The sequence below is a fragment of the Plecotus auritus genome (assembly GCF_963455305.1).
Source record: "Plecotus auritus genome assembly, chromosome: 11".
In the NCBI taxonomy this organism is placed as follows: Eukaryota; Metazoa; Chordata; class Mammalia; order Chiroptera; family Vespertilionidae; genus Plecotus; species Plecotus auritus.
Genome location: NC_137777.1, coordinates 308,241 through 321,472, shown reverse-complemented (window position 1 = coordinate 321,472; position 13,232 = coordinate 308,241). Strand labels below are relative to the sequence as shown.

The window sequence follows — 13,232 nt, the reverse complement described above, 5'->3', positions numbered from 1 at the left end:
ATCCACTGAGCCAAACCAGTTTCAGCTGGACCCCACCTCCTAGATTCCCGGCTGCTCCTCCACTTCGCTCCCACCGCTGCACCTACCTTTTTTTTTTTTTTTTTTTTTTAATTTCAGAGAGGAAGGGAGAGGGAGAGAGAGAGAGAGAAACATCAATGATGAGACAGAATCATGGATCGGCTGCTCCTGCACGTCCCACACTGGGGATCAAGCCCGAAACCTGGGCCTGTGCCCTCACCTGGAATCGAACCCTGACCTCCTGGTTCACAGATCCATGCTCAACCCCTGAGCCACACTGGCTGGGCTGCCCCCACCTTCCAACCCAGGGGCATTGCTCACTGACAGCAGCCTGGAGGCCCTGGGAGGTGCGCACTAGAAGACGGGGAGGGGAAGCCTCCCCCGCATAGAGAAAAGGACCCTCAAAAGCAAGTGGCAGCTTTATTGAGAGGAGGTGGCGGTAGGGAAGGGAGAGGAAGGTAGGGAGGGGTGGGGGGTGAGAGGGAGGGGGGCATGTTCGCGGGTGCAGGAGGTGGAGTGCGCAGCCTCACACGTCCAGTTTTGATAGAGCGCCCCTGTAAGGGCTTAAGAAGTTTTGCTGCTCGCCTTCTGGGTTTACGCTGTTGACCCCCACCGGCCAGTGGCGGACCACGTGCCGGTAGGAGGTGGCCAGGAAGTCGAAGTAGTTAATGTTGAGCTTCCGGGCGATGTGCCGGCCCAGGAATTCCAATTGCTGGGGGAGCGAGCAGGCGGTGCTCAGCTCTCGCGGGGACAGGAGCGGCCCCGCGGCCGCCACCCGCCTCGCCAGGCCGCAGGTCCAGCCTGGTGCTCAGCCCCAGCGCCCTCTCCGCCGCCCGCTGCAGCGCCAAGGCCAGGCCGACGACCGCCTGGGGAATGGCGCCATCGGAAGCCCTGAGCCGTGGTCAGCGTCGCGTGGAGCCGAGGGGGAGAGAGGGCAGGCCGGGCGGGACCCACCTCGTAGCGCTCCGACAGCTGCACGAGGATCAGCGGCTCCAGCTTGTGGCCACACAGAACCAGTTGGAAGAAGCACCTTCCGCGGGCTGGAGAGGGGCGCGCGGCTCAGCCCGAGGCACCGGGGGCGGGGACTCCAGGGGCGGGGTACCGGAGGCGGGGCTCCAGGGAACCGGGCAGAGGGCCAGCTGGCCCGCCCCTCCCGCTCCCCAGCAGCAGCCCCGTCCCTGGCCTGGTCCCCGGGCCACCCTCGCCCACCCCGTTCCTTGGTCACCGTCAGAGCTGAGCGCCAGGCGCACGTAGACCAGGTGCATGGGGCCCTGGCACACGGTGCGGCCCTGGATGGAGAAATGGTAGGTGCCGAGCGTGTGGTTCAGCACCAGGCGGCGCCGCGGCAGCGACGAGATCATGATCCACAGCCCCACGCCCACGCCGTACGCTGGGAAGCCCCACGTATCCTGATTCCGCACCTGCGGGCGGGCGTGCGCCGCGGGAGCCTCTGAGCGGGCGGGGACGCGGGCGGGGCGCCGAGCGGCGGCCGGGGGTGTGGGGGGGGGTGAGGGGAACTGGGCGGGGGCCGGGACCTCAGACCTGGCTCACGAGGCCGAAGCTGACGAGGAAGAAGCAGACGAGGAAGAGCAGCGCCCCCTTCCACAGCGTGTCCAGGTAGTACTCGAGCACGAAGACTGCGCGCGGGGAGGGGAGGTGCGTGAGGATGGGGTAGCAGCACCAGGCCTTGGGCTGTCACCAGCGTCCAGCCTGTGAGTTCCCGGCACCGGCCAGCCCCGCCCCGTCCCTTCAGGTCTCAGGCCCGCCCGCGCGTCCTGGCCCCGCCCCACTCAGGTCACCGTCCCGCCAGGCGGGCCTGGCAGTGCGCACCGCACCGTTGGGCTGCTGCTGCGTGAACGGGTAGAAGCTGTTGCTCTTGAGGCACCTGGCCAGGTGGCGCTCATTGCAGAAGAGACCGAGGACCCAGAGCTGGAAGCGCTTGCCACGGGGAGTGGGAAGGCTGCTGATCAGGTCGTGGGGGACCTGGGTCTGGGTCAGGCACAAGCGCTCAGCCGGGCAGCTCTTCCGCCGCCCCCCCCACACTCCCCAGTCCTACTGGTACCTGGAAGAAAGTTGCCAGGGCTGCCGTGAGGAAGGAGCTGGAGCGCTTAGGCGATCAGCAGGGGAGACCCCAGGAGGCAGTCCAGGCTGGGCTGCGGGGTGCGCTTGGGTTCTAGAAGCTTGGGGTGTTGGGTTCTAGAAGGGTCTGTATTGTTGACCACCCCCTTTCAGGAGAGTCCCCTGGCCAGGTCCCTGCTGTGGGCACTCACAGGCACCCCCACCTGTGTGGAGGCTCGCTGTACAACCTGGTTCAAAACCTTTCCTGAGGGATGGGGTGGTGAGACCCCCCCCCCAGGTCTAAGATGTACAGGCCCCACACCAAACCCTATAGCTGAGCAGGGCCGTCCCCTGCATCACATCTCCGAGGGTGGGACTCACAATCCAGGATTCCAGTCCAAGGCACAGCCACAGGCAGACTCAGGATCCTGAGGGCCCCCCCCCAAAAAAAAACAAAAAAAAAAAAACAGACTCCCGGCCAGCTCTAGCCTCAAGTGGTTCCCTCAGGTATAAGCCCTGACCCCCCACCCCAAACCAAAGGCCACACAGTTCTTAAAATGTTTATTGTAACAAAATGCTCCAACATCCAAAACTGGAAAAGGGTGCAGGGCCAGGCGGCCTAGCTGGGGGAGGGGGGGCAGGTGAGCAGTTGCTCCAGGCACCACTGGACCTCCTCTGGGCCGCGGTAGGCCCGCTTCAGGCCCCGGGGAAGGCAGCGGCAGGACTCCAGGTTGAGGTACAGCAGGCCTGGGCAGCTGCTGATCACAGAGCTGTGGGAGCAAGGTAGGCCATGGGGCACTGAGCCACTGGCTCCCAGGAGACCAGGCCCTGCCAGGGCTGGGCCAGGCCGGGGAGCCCTCTCTGCCCACGCACCACAGCTGGCTCTGCCACCCAAGCCATCGAGGCCCAATTCCAGTTCCCTTGGTGTCACCAAGCCCGACTCCAAGTAGGGGCTTTGCCAGTATATGCTCCACTTTCAGACCCTGGAACTGGCAAGCCAGGCAGGAGAGGAGGCACGCCATCCTGGCTCCAAGGGATGGGGGAGGGGGGGTGCTGACCTGACTGTGCTTGGTGTGACCCGGGTGCCCCTGAGGTTAAGGGAGCACAGAGCTGGGGGTGAGCCCCCGGGCGTTCCTGAGAAGGCAGCTAGGGCCTGCTCCAAGTCCTTCTCACTGAAGCCCTGGCCACTCAAGTCCAGTTCCCGCAGAGTGTGGCACCACTTATGGGTCAACAGGGGGCTGCCCTCCTTGGCGAGAGTCAGCCGGTCTGACATGCCATACAGGCCCAGGTACAGCTGCTCCAGCTCTGCAGGTGAGAGGGGTGGGCATGAGCTGTGGGGTGGGCAAGGGCTCCACATCACACCTGCCCTGCCGCCATCCAGGGGAGCTGACCCTGACACGGCAGGTCATGCAGGCCGACGGGTGTGACCCGGGCGCAGCCTCGAAGATCCAGCAGGCGCAGGCCAGGGGAACCTCGGAGCAGGCGGCTCAGAGCCTCGTTGCTCACAAAGCTGCAGGTGGAGCCGGCGAGGCAGAGCTCCTCGAGGCGGGGGAAGCCTGGGCCAGGAGTCGCCGCTCGCCCCGAAGGTTTGGGCAGCCATATCAGGTTCAGCAGCCGCAGCACCTGGGGGCAAAGCCCAGGCTGCAGGTGGGGAGGGGCGTGCCAGGTGGGAGAGGTGGGGCGTCGGGTACCTGCAGCTGGGGGCAGCCTCTCTGCAGGGCCTCCACAGGCAGCTGGAGGGGAGTGTTGTTTCGGTGAATGCCTGTGCTCACCTCCAGGAGCTGGAGCTGGGGGCAGCAGCTGCCCTGCAGAAGTGGGGGATGACCAGGGGGGGTCAGTGGCCTGGGAGCCCCTGGCTCGGCACCAACTCGGCTCCTGCCTGTCACCAACCTACCAGCAGGGCGCCCAAGATGGCAGTGGTCTGGGAGCCGTAGGTCAGCCACAGCTTGCGCATTCGAGGCCCCACCTCCTCCAAGAAGTTCACCACAGCCGTGGACTCCACCTGAGGACCCAGCACAGGGGTACCTGTCACCGTGGCTTGGGCTTCTTCGGGGCCCCTGGGGACACAGGGCTCACCATGGAGTGCTGAAGGTCCAGGCTGTGGAGCTGGGGGCAGGCTCTGGCCAGCATGACCAGAGTGTCAGAAGACACACCATGGCAATCGGAAAGCTTGAGGAAGGTGAGCCGAGGACAGGATTCACTGACCAGCTGCAGAAGACAGAGACGCGGCGGGATTGGGGGAGGGCAGGCCATGGTCAGCAAGAGAAAGAAACCAGTGACTGGTACCGCTCTACTGCCTCGGCTGTGACCTCCTTTCTTCCCATGCCAGGCCCACCTGGGGGCTCCTACTTCTGACACCTCCCTGCTGGAGGAGACAAAAGGGAAGGAGAACCAGGCAGGTATCCCCATGGGCCAGGGTTGGACCCCATGGTGACTGGCCCACTCTCTGGAAGTAATAATGGGCAACCCCAGAGTTTCACAGCTGGCGTGCAGGGCAGCCTTCAGCACTCACCTTCAACACGGGATGTACCTGGGACTTCCAGTGGATGAGGGTCAGCCTCTGGAGCAGCGAGAACCTGGGGAGACAGCAGAGGCTGAGCTGCAAATGTTCCCATGCCGCCTCCCCGCCCATCACCTTGGTGCAGGGAAACAGGAAGGGGCCTGGGGCTTCCCACACAACATAGGTACAGAAACGGGATGAGGAAAAGAGGGGATGCCCCACCGATTGGGCATAAGCCACTCCAGGGAAGCAAGGAGCTTCTTCTCGGCCTTGGCCCCGCCTTTGGTGGATCGGCCAGCCAGCGGGGGCGACAGGGTCACGGTGTGCCAGAGAGCGGGCTGGGAGGCGGCCTCGTGCCAGCGGCGGCACACGCGTGCAGCCCTGGAAGAAACCCTCTGCTGAAGGGCCGCGCCTCTCGTGGCCGATGCCATCGCACCGGCTGCCGCAGCTCTTACAACGCCGCCGACACTTCAGCTCAAAGTCCGGCTCGTTGGGGCTCTAAATGGACCCCAAGAGAGACCAGCCTCTCGGGCACAAGTGTGTACGTTCAGAGGCGCGCGGCTTCTGCCCCCGCCTCTGCCCCCCACTCGGTGGCAACAGGTCCGCCGCGCTCGACGGGACCGAGGTACCTGCCGAGGAAGGGCATGGGCCCGTCGGCCGCCACCAGCAGCCCGAAAATCTGCAGCAGGATTTCCAAAGGGATGCGGTCGCCCCAGCCGGAGTCGGGCCCTTGCGGCGGCGCGGGCGCGGTGGTGGGTGCGGGTCTGTGCCTGGCCTTGGCCCCCGCGGCGCGGGCCCCAGGGGGCGGCAGCGGCTGGGCGCGGCGGGCGGCGCGGCGGTGCGCGCGAGCGCGAGCGGGCCCCGCGCCGGGCAGCAGGAGCAGCATGCTGTCAGCCTGCAGCAGGTGGAACCCGGAGCCGCTCGGCGCCAGCCGGTCCCACCACCAGTCCTCGGCCGAGCGGGCCCGCTCCCCGGCCGGTGGCGCGCCCTGCACTCGGCGCCGGGCACTCCGGACCCGCCGGGCGCGCCCGGGAGCCATGGGTACTCGCTGCGCTCCAGGGACGGATCCAGTGGAGCGGAAGCAGCGGAACTCGACGGCGGAAGGGGCGTGCCCGGAGGGAGGGACTTGTCATCTTTCTAACGACTCAGCACCTACTTCCGGGGCGGGGCTTCCGGTGGGTCGGCATTGCGGGATTTAACCGTGTCCGGGCCGGGGAGGTGGAGTCTCCGCTCTGTCCCGGCCACATCCCCGGCACCAACGGCTCTAGGCTGGAACCACGATCCTGGACTGCAGGCCGCGTGGCGGGAGGCCGGCCACCGAGTCGGGGATCGTTCGGGCGCTGGACCGGGAGGCGCGGGGACCCGGACGCCCTGGCTGCTGTCCACCGCCCACCTGACGCAGGAGGCGGGGCCCGTCGCGGCCACACCCCTCAGAGCCCCACTGGGCTCAGCCTCCCCGGCCTCGCGAAAGCTCGGCACTCCCAGGTGGGCGCTAAGCTGTGAAGGTAAGCGTGGCGCCTGAGAGGTGCCCTGGTCCCCACGTCTGTTCTGGGGGGTGGTCGTCTGGCAACTCAGACCCGACGTCAGCTCCCTCTTGCTCATCCTCTAGCGGGGCCTCCCTGGCACCTGGGGCCGGGCTTCCCGCGTCCCCACCTACCAGCCTTGCTGTGTCGGGGTCCTGACCCCAGAGGCAGGTGCTACTTGATCTACTTCGGACCCTCCTCCGCCCCCTCCCCTCCCGCAGGCACCCTCCACTTGGCCGTCTGACCCTCTTCTGACTCCTGCGTCTCTTCCTTGTGATCCCGAATTTGCGTCTGTTTCCTTCAAGCTAGAAAAGGTTATCAGTTTCTAGAAGAGCGGAAGCGCTTTCTTCGGACCGAGGTGTGCCCTGTCCTGGGGGGGGCCCGCCTTGGCTAATGGCAGCGCCCCCACTGGGCCGCCTGGTGCTGACCCACCTGTTGGTAGCTCTCTTCGGCATGGGCTCCTGGGCTGCCGTTAACGGGATCTGGGTGGAGCTGCCAGTGGTGGTGAAAGACCTGCCTGAGGGTGAGTGAGAGTTGCAGGCAAAAGCGGGCCAGGCCGGCAGGGAGGCGGGCTGCAGCTGCTTTGCCTCTGATGTGGCCCCCTCCCTTCCCTGCAGGTTGGAGCCTCCCCTCCTACCTCTCTGTGCTGGTGGCGCTGGGGAACCTGGGGCTGCTGGTGGTGACGCTGTGGAGACGACTGGCCCCAGGCAAGGGCGAGCGGGCCCCCATCCAGGTGGTGCAGGCATTGAGTGTGGTGGGCACTGCCCTGCTGGCCCCCCTGTGGCAGCAGGTGGCCCCAGTGGGGGGGCAGGATCACTCCGTGGCCTTCCTGACGCTGGCCTTGGTGCTGGCGCTGGCCTGCTGTGCCTCTAATGTCACTTTCCTGCCCTTCCTGAGCCACCTGCCGCCTCCCTTTCTGCGGTCCTTCTTCCTGGGTCAGGGCCTGAGTGCCCTGCTGCCCTGCGTGCTGGCCCTCGCGCAGGGGGTGGGCCGCCTCCAGTGCCCACCAGCCCCCACCAACGGCACCCCTGGGCCTCCCCACTACTTCCCGGAGCGTTTTTCCGCCAGCACCTTCTTCTGGACACTGGCTGCCCTTCTGGTCACTTCGGCTGCCGCCTTCCAGGGTCTTCTGCTGCTGTTGCCGTTACCACCGCCCGTGCCCACGGGAGGCCTGGGGCCTGGCCGTCGGGAGGGAGCCCCGGGAGTGGAGGAGGAGGCCGAGGGAGAGGCCGAGCCACTGCAGGAGCCACCTTTCCAGGTGGCAGGCACCACGCCCGGCCGAGACCCTGAGGCCCATCGACTGCTCTCTGCCCGCAGTGCCTGCCTGCTGGGCCTGCTGGCCGTCACCAATGCGCTGACCAATGGCGTGTTGCCAGCTGTGCAGAGCTTCTCCTGCTTGCCCTATGGGCGCCTGGCCTACCACCTGGCCGCGGTGCTGGGCAGTGCCGCCAACCCCCTCGCCTGCTTCCTGGCCATGGGCGTGCTGTGCAGGTGCACAGGGGCCTTAAGCCACTGGGGTTGGAACTCAGGGGTGGGGACCCGGCCAGGAGCAGGCGGCCCTGACTTTCTGCTTACCCCGGCAGGTCTCTGGCAGGGCTGGGCGGTTTCTCTCTGCTGGGCCTGCTCTTCGGGGCCTACCTGATGGTGCTGGCCATCCTGAGCCCCTGCCCCCCCCTCGTGGGCACTACCGCAGGGATGGTTCTTGTGGTGAGCACTCTGGGGACACTGGGGCAAAGAGGGTGGCAGGGGGAGGTTTGCCCCGGAGCCAGAGGCATCTTATGCTCAGCCGGCTGCTGTGTCTCCCCAGGTGCTGTCCTGGGTGCTGTGTCTGGGGCTGTTCTCGTATGTGAAGGTGGCTGCCGGCTCCCTGCTGCACGGGGGCGGCCGGCCGGCGTTGCTGGCCGTTGGTGTGGCCATCCAGGTGGGCTCCCTGCTTGGTGCTGTCGCCATGTTCCCGCCTACCAGCGTGTACCACGTGTTCCGCAGCGGGAAGGACTGTGTGGACCTGTGTGGGCCCTGAGGCGGGGCAGGTGGGGCTCTCACTCCAGGGGGGGCTGCCCCGGTGCCTGATGCCCACTGTCCGGGAGGCCCTCCCCACGCCAGGCATGAACACGGACACCTGCACACTCCACAGGAGAGCCTGGCACCTCAGGCCAGGCTGGGGGCTCTAGAGCAGGCCCCAGTCAGGTCCCGACTGGCGCTGTGGACGGGGCTCGGGCCTGGGCCCTGTGTGGGGTTTGCACAGTAAAGCATTTTTTTTCCGTGAGTCAGACTTGTTAACCCCAGGAGCACCTTTTCCTGTGCAGACAGACTTCCCCGGCCACAGTCATGGTCTGGCTGTTCCTAGGCGCCTGCCACCCCCACGCTGTTCTCATGTTCCTGGGGTTATGGCCTCTGAGCCAGGACTCCTGCCCCCGACACCTTGCTTCTTGGACTCCCCCACCCCCTGAGAACTGCCCAGAGGGAGGGCAAAGGCCAGCTTCCAGGGCCTGGAATCCAGGCCAAGGACCCACACAGGCAGCGTGGTGTCCACCAGCGTCAGCCTGCCCGGGACCGGAGCTGCATGGTGGGGCCTTTTCCCAGCTGGGCTGCTGCTCCACGAGCACCTGCAGGCCTGTGGTGGCCGAGCCAGCCAGGCACAATGGACAGGATGGGCTGTCCCTGCTTTGTGACCTGGGCGCGGCCCACTCACCGCTCCTCTGGGGGATTGGACGCCAGGGCTTTGTTGGAAGGTCCAGGCACAGGAGGGGCTCAGTGCGCAGGACTTAGAAGAGGCCTTGGTTTAAGGTTCCAGCCAGTCGGGACCTTTCTGCTCAAGAGCATTGACCCCTCCCCCAAGCCACCAGCTTCCAGTTCTGGCTCCTGTGATCAAAGGCCCCCAACGCTTTAGTGTTCAGGCAGACCGGCATCACCTCCTTCCCGAGCAGCTCACTGCCTGGGTACCGGAACCAGCACCTGCAGGGAGCGGGATCTCTGTGCCAGCCTCAGTCTGTCCAGGACCAGGCGGTTCTCCCACAAGGCTGGAGTGAATGCCTGAGCCAGGACAGGGTGTGCTGATGGGGCTGCAGGGGGCGGGGCAGACGAGGGCCCCACCTCTGCAGGGAGCCCCTGCAGCCACTGGGAGCGGAAAGTGGGTGCTGGGAGATACAGCTCCGTCCCTGCTGCCCGGCTCCTTGACTCGGCCTGTGGGGGCCTCTGAGGGCCTCATCTGCCTCCTCCCTCAGCCCCTTCACCCTCCACCCGCCCTGGCAGGACCAGCTGAGCATGAGGGCATTCCCTGTGGGAGGGAGGGGCCCCATGCCTGGGCTGTGGAGCCTCTGGTCTAGAGTTCCATCCGGCACCGGCACCGGCACCGGGGGTGGACTCCCAAGTGGCTCAGACACAGCCCAGCCCTAAGGGCCGGAGGCCAGGCCCCAGCCTGCCGTGTGGAGCAGGGGCACTTGCCTGGCTGCTGGCCTTTGGTGGTGGTGAGTGAAGATAGAGGGAGGAGGACGCAGGCGGATGGGTGGCATGGCCTCGCACCACCACACCCTCTCCTGCTTCCCTGGAGCTGGAGGTGGGGGTGAGGAAGCCTCTGCCCTTTGAAGTCTGCAGGGCCTTCCGGTCAGTGGTCAGTGCCCATAGGAAACAGGACAGGGGCCAAAATAACAAGGGGAGGAAGATACTGTAGAGCCAAGTCCTGAGAGCCATCGACCTGCTCGTCCCTCTCGTGGCTGCCCAGAGCCAAGGCCCGCGGCCAGGGAGGCAGGGCAGCCCCCGTGCCAGGACCTTCAGGGCTGGGCCCTGCCCCAGTGTCTGCCCCAGTGTGCTTACCACAAACGCAAACCTCCAGCTGGACAGCAGGTGTCAGCTGCTCTGAAGCTCCCCACTCTGCCCCAAAGCCTCTCAGGCCTGGGGCTGGGGCATTAGAAGGAGACCCTGAGGACAGCCCCCCTGGGTGACGGCGGAGCCTGAGCCACCAGGGCCACTGCTGTCCTTCCCACCACCAGGAGCAGGCCCTTCCGTTCCCCAGAACCAGACCAAGCAGCCAGGGCCTGGACAGGCACCTCCTTTCCCGGTGTGGCCACCGCACTGGGGCTGCTGAGTCCCGGGACAGGGCTCCGGGTGACTGACTGAAGGTAGGGCCTTCCTTCAGCACAGGAATCGCACAGGCGTGCTGCCAACACTGTACCCACTGAGCAACACTGACCAGGGCAAAACTCTTCCTTTAAAAAAAAATATATTTTTTTTGTTGATTTCAGAGAGGAAGGGAGAGGGAGAGAGAGACAGAAACATTAGTAATGAGAGAGAATCATTGATAGGGGGACAGACCCAGATCCAACTGGGGATCGAGCCTGCAACCTGGGCATGTGCCCTGACAGGGAATCAAACTGTGACTTCCTGGTTCATAGGTTGACTCCCCACCACTGAGCCAGGCCAGCCAGGTGCCCTTCCTTTTATACATATGCAAATAAATTTGGTACAGGGGAGATTCAAATGTGCTTTGTTTTTTCCCTGTGGAAAGAACAAGTCTCCCATCTTTTTAAAATTCATTTCCGCCTTCCTTCACTCCGTATAAATCTGTGGTTCTGAACTTCTCTTTTGAACTTGTAACCACATTCCTGGTTCTCTCATTACTTAGTGACTTAAATAAACCTTGGGCACACTGTACTAGTTTTTAACAAAATATTAAGTTGGTCGGGATGACATTGGTCAACAGGAACATACAGGTTTCAGGTGTGGGTTTCTATGTTTACGAGATCTGTCTATTGCACTGCGTGCCCACCACCCAAAGTCAAATCTCCTGTCGCCTTATATTCGGAACACTGTTAGTTTTTGAGTTGCTGCTGGAACAAGTCACCAGGGACTTGGTGGCTTACAACGACCACCGTTCATTTTGTCACAGAGCCAGAGGCTGGAGGTCAGGAATTAAAGTGGCGGCAAGGCTAGTTCCTCCTGAGGCTCGCAGGGAGCAGGGTCCAGGCCCATTTCCGGCTCCTGTGGCTGCCAGCAATTACTGACATTTCTTGGCTATTGGCCACATCACTGCCATCGCTTTTTTTAAAAAAAAAATTATTGGTTTTAAAGAGAAAGGAGAGAGAGAAACATCAATGATGAGAAAGAATCGGATCAGCTGCCTCCTGCACGCCCCACACTGGGGATTGAACCCCTAACCCAGCCATGTGCCCCGATGGGAATCGAACCCGGGACCCTTCAGTCCGCAGCTGATGCTCTGTCCACTGAGCCACACCAGCCAGGGCTCTATCTTTACAGGGGCTTTTCCTCTGTGTCTCAGACCTCCTTCTCCGCCTCAGAACACCAGTCATTGGGTTCAGGGCCCATCCGCATCCAGGCTGGTCTCATGGAGAGCCTTAATTACATCGGTAATGACCCTATTTCCAAGTAAAGTCACAGGACAGATTCTGGAGCTTAGAACGTGGACACATCACCCATTTTATATCTGCGTGCCAGTCATACTTAATACACACTTCCTCTTTTTTCTTTTTATTTATTTTGGAGCAATTTAAAAAAATTCTTTATTGTTTAAAGTATTACATATGTCTCCTTTTCCCCCCATTGACCTCTCCCCAGCCACCCCACCCCCCAGCACATGCCCTCGCCCCCCTAGTGTCTGTGTCCATTGGTTCTGCTTATATGCATGCATACAAGTCCTTTGGTTGATCTCTTACTCCCCCTCTCCCATTCCCCCCCCCCCCACCTTCCCTCTGAAGTTTGACAGTCTGTTCGATACTTCTCTGTCTCTGGTTTTACTTTTGTTCACCAGTTTATGTTGTTCATTATATTCCACAAATGAGCGAGATCATGTGATATTTATCTTTCTCTGGCTGGCTTATTTCGCTTAGCATAGTGCTCTCCAGGTCCATCCATGCTGTTGCGAATGGTCAGAGGTCTTTCTTTTTCACAGCAGTGGAGTATTCCATGGTGTAGATGTGCCACCGTTTCCTAATCCACCCATCTGCGGATGGCACTCAGGCTGTGTCCAGATCTTAGCTGTGGTGAATTGTACTGCTATGTGTTTAAATCCTCATCTGAGCATAATCTTTCCCATTGATTTTTAGAGAGAGTGGGAGGGAGGAGGAGGGGAGAGAGAGAAACAGTGAGAGAGACACATGGACTGGTTGCCTTCCCCACACGCCCTGACCTGAGGCAGCCAGCGAAGCCACAACCAAGATACATGCCTTTGACTGGAAATCAAACCGGAGGCCCTTCAGTCCTCGGGCCTACGCTCTAACCACTGAATCAAACAGGCCAGGTCCCTCTCTTTTTCTCTTTTTTTTTTTTTTCTTTAACAGCAGTTTTGGGAGACTCAAGAGCCTGGGAACGGGGATGGGGGGTGCTGGGAGATTCAGAAGATGGGCTTGGGATTGGGGGACCGACCCAGAAGTCTGGGTTTGAGTGGAATGGGCTGCCCCTAGGCTCAGCAGTCCAATTTTGGGAAACTGACCCCACACAGCACCACCAGGAGGTCGTGTCCCCATTCAGTGGAGGGGCCTGTGCCCTGCCATGCAGAGGGCGGCCACAGCCTGGGCCAGGAGCAGTCCAGTACGAGGGTCCTCTGATGCAGAAACAGGACAGAGTTCATGCCTTTGTTTGGCTGGGGTGGGAAACTGCGGTCCTTGTTTCCCAAGAGTGGGCCGGGAAGGCCTCCTGCTGCCCCCAGTTCCCAGCCCAGGACGGGAGGGCCCAGGCTTCCAGGCGTGCGTGCGTGTGTGTGTGTGTGCGTGTGTGTCTCTCTCTCTCTCTCTCTCTCTCTCTCTCTCTCTCTCTCTCTCTCACCCGGGCAGCGCACAGCCATGCTCACGCCTGCCTTGCTGGTGTCAGTTCTCAGAGGCCCAGCGGGTACTTCTGAGGCCTCCTGCCCCGCCCACCTACACTACTTCCTGGCCTGTTTCACAAGCATTATGGGCTTAGGAGGGGAGGCGGAACAGTGCAACTGGGAACATTCCAGAAGCCTCGTGGGAGGGGCTTCAGATCCACTGGGTCAGGACTGCGCCGGGACACCAGGGCACAGGGTGAAGGCGAAACGCCAAGTTCCCGTCCTGGCAAGGTGGGCAAAGCCGTTGAGGATGCTGTCTGCACTCGGCCAGGGTGTGGGTGCTCCGGAGGGCATGGGAGCCAGGCGGTTCGGGGCA

The 13,232-nt window shown here is 62.8% G+C and overlaps 3 protein-coding genes across 5 annotated transcripts; 1 reads left to right on the top strand and 2 right to left on the bottom strand.

Moving 5' to 3' along the window:
* Window positions 1–522: 522 nt before the first annotated feature.
* TMEM249 (transmembrane protein 249) lies at window positions 523–2,433 on the bottom strand (the record flags this gene model as incomplete). Its single annotated transcript, XM_080646474.1, has 6 exons — window positions 523–730; window positions 973–1,058; window positions 1,244–1,439; window positions 1,561–1,655; window positions 1,854–2,070; window positions 2,404–2,433. 6 exons carry the CDS (start codon window positions 2,431–2,433, stop codon window positions 545–547), a joined length of 810 nt encoding a protein of 269 aa, XP_080502600.1. The 3' UTR covers window positions 523–544.
* Window positions 2,434–2,566: 133 nt separating this feature from the next.
* On the bottom strand, window positions 2,567–5,750 carry FBXL6 (F-box and leucine rich repeat protein 6). 2 transcript variants are annotated; one of them, XM_080647043.1, is made up of 9 exons: window positions 5,206–5,750; window positions 4,799–4,957; window positions 4,589–4,652; window positions 4,153–4,284; window positions 3,971–4,078; window positions 3,768–3,881; window positions 3,468–3,699; window positions 3,135–3,381; window positions 2,567–2,846 (listed from the first exon to the last, which is right to left on the bottom strand). In XM_080647043.1, the coding sequence occupies exons 1-9, from the start codon at window positions 5,613–5,615 to the stop codon at window positions 2,696–2,698; spliced, it is 1,617 nt and encodes a 538-aa protein (XP_080503169.1). In that variant the 5' UTR covers window positions 5,616–5,750; the 3' UTR covers window positions 2,567–2,695. The 2 variants fall into 2 exon arrangements, with proteins under 2 accessions (XP_080503169.1, XP_080503170.1); XM_080647044.1 differs by lacking the exon at window positions 4,799–4,957.
* SLC52A2 (solute carrier family 52 member 2) lies at window positions 5,744–8,365 on the top strand. 2 transcript variants are annotated; one of them, XM_080647045.1, is made up of 5 exons: window positions 5,744–6,081; window positions 6,321–6,622; window positions 6,717–7,590; window positions 7,683–7,806; window positions 7,907–8,365. In XM_080647045.1, the coding sequence occupies exons 2-5, from the start codon at window positions 6,493–6,495 to the stop codon at window positions 8,117–8,119; spliced, it is 1,341 nt and encodes a 446-aa protein (XP_080503171.1). In that variant the 5' UTR covers window positions 5,744–6,081; window positions 6,321–6,492; the 3' UTR covers window positions 8,120–8,365. The 2 variants fall into 2 exon arrangements, with proteins under 2 accessions (XP_080503171.1, XP_080503172.1); XM_080647046.1 differs by having other exon boundaries at window positions 5,964–6,081; window positions 6,405–6,622.
* Window positions 8,366–13,232: the final 4,867 nt, after the last annotated feature.